The sequence below is a fragment of the Atta colombica genome, unplaced genomic scaffold, assembly GCF_001594045.1.
Source record: "Atta colombica isolate Treedump-2 unplaced genomic scaffold, Acol1.0 scaffold96, whole genome shotgun sequence".
Taxonomy (NCBI): Eukaryota; Metazoa; Arthropoda; class Insecta; order Hymenoptera; family Formicidae; genus Atta; species Atta colombica.
The window spans coordinates 1129600-1135627 of record NW_017259590.1 but is presented as its reverse complement, the minus strand read 5'-3'; the positions used below and the strand labels follow the sequence as shown (position 1 = coordinate 1135627).

At 28.1% G+C, this 6028-nt stretch overlaps 2 protein-coding genes across 3 annotated transcripts in view; one reads left to right on the top strand and one right to left on the bottom strand.

Annotated features, from left to right (window-relative positions):
* The window catches only part of LOC108693653 (la-related protein 6), a 5535-nt gene extending 1479 nt beyond the window's left edge, over positions 1-4056 (top strand). The window contains exons 2-4 of the mRNA XM_018202696.1: positions 1869-2196; positions 2736-2966; positions 3132-4056. Of these exons, the coding sequence (XP_018058185.1) occupies positions 1869-2196; positions 2736-2966; positions 3132-3430 (858 nt within the window). The 3' untranslated portion in view covers positions 3431-4056. The remainder of the gene's footprint in view (positions 1-1868; positions 2197-2735; positions 2967-3131) is intronic.
* On the bottom strand, positions 4053-5018 carry LOC108693654 (DNA-directed RNA polymerase I subunit RPA12). 2 transcript variants are annotated; one of them, XM_018202699.1, is made up of 3 exons: positions 4697-5018; positions 4343-4562; positions 4053-4226 (listed from the first exon to the last, which is right to left on the bottom strand). In XM_018202699.1, exons 1-3 carry the CDS (start codon positions 4830-4832, stop codon positions 4202-4204), a joined length of 381 nt encoding a protein of 126 aa, XP_018058188.1. In that variant the 5' UTR covers positions 4833-5018; the 3' UTR covers positions 4053-4201. The 2 variants fall into 2 exon arrangements, with proteins under 2 accessions (XP_018058188.1, XP_018058187.1); XM_018202698.1 differs by lacking the exon at positions 4053-4226 and having other exon boundaries at positions 4282-4562.
* Positions 5019-6028: the final 1010 nt, after the last annotated feature.

The following is a 6028-nucleotide window of genomic DNA, read 5'->3' as shown; positions in this document are numbered from 1 at the left end:
TATAAAAACGGTTTTGAAATCACTTCTCTCTATATAAAGCGATTTTCAACTTTTTTTGTTGTTGTATCTCAAAAACTATAATTCAAGATATTGAAAAATATGTTTTGTACAAAAGTTTTGCAATAAAATTACTTCTATTCACGTCAATAATATTTTTAAGCAGTAATTATTTTTAAAAGTTAAAAAAATTTTTTTAAATTATTTTATTGATTTGAATAAATTGAGATAGTTTTTTTTTTAAACTTTCGTATAAATTAAACATTCTTGAATAGTTTTCTTGAATAGTTTTTGAGATATAACGAAAAAAAGCTGAAAACTGTTTTATTGCATATAAAGATTTCATCTCTTGAAATCTTTTTGGGTCTCAATTGATATTTTCTGAATTTATCTATTTACGTAGCCTATATGTACATAAAATTTCATTAAAGAAACTGACACTTCTAGCGAAGATTCCCTCGTTAATATTATTAAGCAATATATAAGATTCACTTTGACCGAAAATAGGATTACTTCTATTAATTGGTTTAGTTTCGTCGATATAATTTCGATTTATAATAAATTTAATTTACAAACACGGTTTCATTTTAGATTGCCTAATAATTAAAAGAATTCGATTCTTTGATTTGTCAAGGAAAAATTAACTATACGAATTGATCGAAAAATATACCTGCGAATTTCAAATGTTCGCAACTTTAGACAATCTGTTTTATATATAAAGATATGGGATACATAATTTTAAAATATATAATTATATCGTTAGCATCACATGTGCTTTCTCTTCTTTGTTATTTTATTATCTTTTTCGACCAATTTTTGGAGAATATATAAAGTAAAAATGAGTATAAAATAACGTAAATAAGAAGACTACTAATTATCACTACATAAATTAATGTAATTCACGTAATTCTTAGTGATACAAATTGTAACTTATAATTCCCTCAATTACTGTCAATAATCCAATAAATCGGAACTTAGCCCCGAGTTTAATGATAATAGTTAATGGTAACATGGATAATATATATACAATATGCTTTATCACATATTTCCATCCATCAAATTTTCCGCTTCCACCCCCTGTCGCCCATTAAATTTTCCACAATGTGTATTCTACCGTGACATAATCACGGCTTGGACTAATACTCTGTGATGTAATGTTCGTATATGTTACAATTAACTTACTGAAATATGATATCTCCTCGTTAACAAGCTATAGTTGATCCATAACAACTGAAATAAGTAAGGTTTCTTACAGTAAAAGATTATTCGATTGCATCACTCGTTATATCAACTGTTCCTTCAATCAAGTTATTCTGTATTTATATTTTCAATTTTGTTTATGTCTTTAGAAAATTACGTCTATCTTTCTTAATTGTATTACTAGCAAAAGATGTATATGCCATGTATTACATCATGTATAATATTATATATGAAAATTATATTTTTTAATTTTTAATTTTTATAATTTTTTATAATTTAATTTATAATTTTAATTTTTAATTTTTAATTTTTTAATTTTAAAGTATAATAGAAATAATAATATAGTAATGTGAAAACATTAAAAATAATTAAAAGGGTAATTTTTATACTATTTGTTTTAAAAAATAAAGTCAAGTTTGAAGAAATGTAAATTATTTACCGATCACGTTGCAGCATTATATATGTATTAGATATGTACATATACATACGCACGCATGACACACATAGATTTTTGTTCGTGCACACATACATACATATATATTAATAATATATAAATAATAAGTCGCGGATGATTATGTGCATCAATCTTGCTTTGCATAATACTCTTAATATTTAATGACAGATCCATCAATATCGAAACAAGAAATAAAATTTTCACAATCATTACTTAGGTGCGACAGGCAATCGCTAAAAGGCCAGAATGGGCCTCCATCGAAGAATACGCTATGGTTGAATTCACGGACTCAGCTTCTGCGCGAATCGCCATACAAATGGCCTTGGGTGACGTACAAGTATTCGAATTACGTCACTCGATTGACAAAAAGAAGAAACATCAGCCTATAAAGAAATGTATCCCAAATAGAACAGTAAGAGAAGATAATCACAATTCATCGAGTTGTCCTAGTGGATCTGAGCCCGAGGATGGGAGAGTAAGGCTTAAAAGAGGTTTTCAAGGATATCCGATGTATCACGTCCATAATACGAGTTATCCTTTCCAAGGTATCATGTCATAAGAAAAAAAAATACATCATTTGTATATTATACATAGAATATCACAAACGAACTATTTTAATTTAATTCATTGCCTTCAAAGTCAATCCTTCTTAGTTAATTTTTTTATTATTTCTGATATTACATTTGATATTAGATTTTTCTGAGATTAAATTTTGAATAAAAATTTTGTTATAGCAAAGAGAAATCATTTTCCCCGTTTTTATTCTCTTTCTCTATCACTTATGCACAAATTTGCGTGTAAGTAGTGAAAGAAACTCAAAAACAATCATTGTTTCGATAAATTTTTTTGTTAAAGAAAAAAATTTGATTTATTTATGTAGGACTTATTTTAAGAATTATAATTTTTGCAATACATCTTTCTATCTCAATGTTATACATGTGATTTTAAATTTATCAAAAACGTAAAATAAATTAATAATAAAAGATCGATCAATAAAATCGATCAAGTGAGAATGTAATGTCACTTATGTTATTAAATTTTTCAATTAATGATGTCGTATAGAATATTTATTTTATTATAACAGGAATGCCATCATCAGATGCATGTTTATCTCGTAAACTCTCTTCCTGCTCCATATCCAGTTCCGAGAACGGTTTTATGTTTCGGCGTCTATCTTCCTGTTCCGGTTCCAGCTCAGACTCTGGTAGACGTTATTCTACCTGTTCGTCTGGTTCCGAAACAGCTTTTCTTCATCCAAATTACTCAAAGAACTTTTATCATCATGAAAATCATCGTTACTCTTGCTGTCCTTCCGGTTAGTAATAATATATGTATCTCGTGTATATATACGATATTGACACGATGAAATCATCGACTATACATTCCACAACATAAACTTGTTTACGTATTACGCAAAATATCAATATATATTTATTCGAAATGATATAATCAATATTCACAAATTTATCATTTATCACAGGTCCTCCGATGGAATGCCGGGGAATCTGCTATATCACAAATCGTCGTGGATCGGCCGATTGTGGACCATTATCAAGAAGACTCTCGACATATAGTCGCGATTTCGATATGAATATTAGAAAATCCTTATGCTCTTCAAATTCGGAACAGAATGTATTCTATAGATCGAGGAGTAACAATAGCATCGCGATGACGCATGTGCCTGAGAATGTGACAAGAATGCCGTCAGGACCCGACGGTACTCGCGGATTTTTCATTCGTTCGACAAGGATATCAACGCCCTTAGAATCTGCTCATTGAACTATATCAAGAGATTCATTGTTAAGAAGTCCGAGAACGTGCTACAATATCTATTGATATTTAAAATAGCTGAACAAATCGAGATAGCAATACGTTCAACATCTCTCCTTAAATCTATCTCCTTATTCTCCGATATTGACATTCGAATTTCCCGCGTTTTGAGCAAAAGGCCTAGCGATATGACGCGGTATTCATCCACACAATACTTAAAAATCATTTTATCCTTGTTGTTTGTCAAATGTTAAACGAAGACAAATGATGCTCATGAGCGTGTCAGCATGAATTGGACCACGGTCATAATAATATGATAAGGAATGTTCATTACGCTTGTTTCAAGAAGAAAAGAAGTGGGAACTAGGAGTCCATGTTTTTATAGTCAAAAAAACAATCTTATTCTGACAAAAATGAATTAGAAAATGGAAAATATAAATTTAACATTTGCAAATATAAAATAGTGAAAAAATAGTAAATAGTGAAAAAAATTATTATTTTATATTTTTAATTCTTCTCTTACTTTTATGATAATAAAATGTAATTACGATATTTAATATCGCAATATACATTTTATTATTTTAAAAAATATATGTAAAATGTAAAATATAAAATAAAAAATATCCTAAAAAATATCCTAAAGTGTTAGAATTTATTTCTTTAATCATTCTATATATTCTACACAAGAATGTAAACTTTCTATTTGAAAAATAAAAAACAGAAGAATCGCATATGTTCTACAATATTTCTTATAAAATATAGTTTTATATTAAATCCATATTAAGAATTCTCTGTTATCTTGAATCTGCAAATAATGATTTATTCATTAATGAAATACTAGCAATATATAAAAACTTAATTTAACATAAAAGTAATATCTGAATATTAAGCCAATAATAATTTCTATATACAAATACGCACTTGCACTTGGTACATGTGAAAAATACAGTTTGTCCTTCGTCAGCAGACCTCAATTGCAATGTTGCATAGGACATTTTATCATTATGACACTGAGGACATTCTCGCTCCACTGTTGGTCCTTCTGCGTCATCTTCACTATCATGTTCCTCTTCTTTGACAGACACATAAGTATCTTTAGTATTAAAATGGATCGTATGTGTCATTTCCATATCGCCAAAAACTGGAAAATAATCATAGAAATTAATAATTCAAATTAATATAAATTTTTAATTATTTCTTAGCTGACATACAAAGGATTGCTAATGTAATCTCATAGTGTTTTGTAGAATTTTTTGAATTATCATCTAGTGATACCTTCAGCATCCCATTCTCTTTTGCATGTGTAACATGTAATTCCTCCTTTCTCCCCAAGCAAAGGTAAAACTGAACCACAATCCGGACAGAAGCCAGGTACAGTAATAAAAGAACTCTTGTTATTATTTGCCATCATTTAACATGAATTTAATCAATACGAATACAAGTTGTATCTTTCTTCTTGAAAATGTAACCTGAATATAATGTACATTCGAAGTCTTCAATAGTCTCGAATAATGCTGTTAACTGGCTGCTACAGACTATATGCTGTTAGTTATTACTTGTTACAAAGAAGTTTTGAAAGGGACATCCACTTGATCCACTGATGATTCTTGATTTCTGTCTGTTTTCATCCACCAGCGCCTCTACGTGGACAAACATGCGCATTACTACGTAATCATCTTCCGACGGATAATGTGTTACGATTTCTGCATTTATAGTTCTGTTCCATGCTATTAGGTGTGGTAAAAAGAAATCCATTATTTTTCCATTCAATTTCATGCAAAAATAATGGATTTCTTTTTACTACACCTAATATTATGCTCATGATTTTTTATTTTTTATATTCCATACTATTTCCATAATTTTCTGATTCTATTCTATGCTGACATGCTAAATAAGCTATGTTCAAATCCCCATTCGAGCGTCACTCAGTCATTCCATCCTTGTTGTTTACTTTAATTGTAAATAGTTGTGTGTGTGTGTGTGTGTGTGTGTGTGTGTGTGTGTATATATATATGAGCAATTCTTTTATATTTCTCTAAACTGATTTTTTTCTAAAACAAATATTATATAATGCGAAAATTATTCTTTTAATTATTTTTAGTGTTATTTTTATTATAAGTTTTAAATTTTATTATAAGTATAATTATAGAAAAAAAAAATGTTTGGACATATGTATGAACATATTTCATATACATATAATTATAATATGTTTATGAATATTTATACGTTCATATATTTATACATATTTATATATATACTCAAGCAGAACAATTTGATATCAAAATAATATCAAAATGACGTACTAATCCGAAATGAAATTAAAAGTCATTTTTTAATATTCATTTCTAATTCATCATTTTAATAATTTCACGCATGAAAAATGTTTGGGTATAAGATTTCTTATTTTATAATTTCTGAAAATTTCATGAAATCTAAAAAGTTCTCTTTTAAAGTTCTCTTTTCAAATATTATATATAGACTGAGAAACGTTAGAATATTTCAAATATATGAAAATATATCACATATATGAAAAATTCTAAGAAAAAATGCCCATTTTAGTGGGCTTTTCCCGCTTTCTTGCTAAAAATGTTAAATGTCGCGATTTTA

Coding starts and splice junctions, on each gene's coding strand:
- LOC108693654 (XM_018202698.1), bottom strand. CDS start 4,832: ATGATGGCAAATAATAACAAGAGTTCTTTTATTACTGTACCTGGCTTC. Junction 4,563..4,696: donor AAGAGAATGGGATGCTGAAG/GTATCACTAGAT, acceptor ATTATTTTCCAG/TTTTTGGCGATATGGAAATG.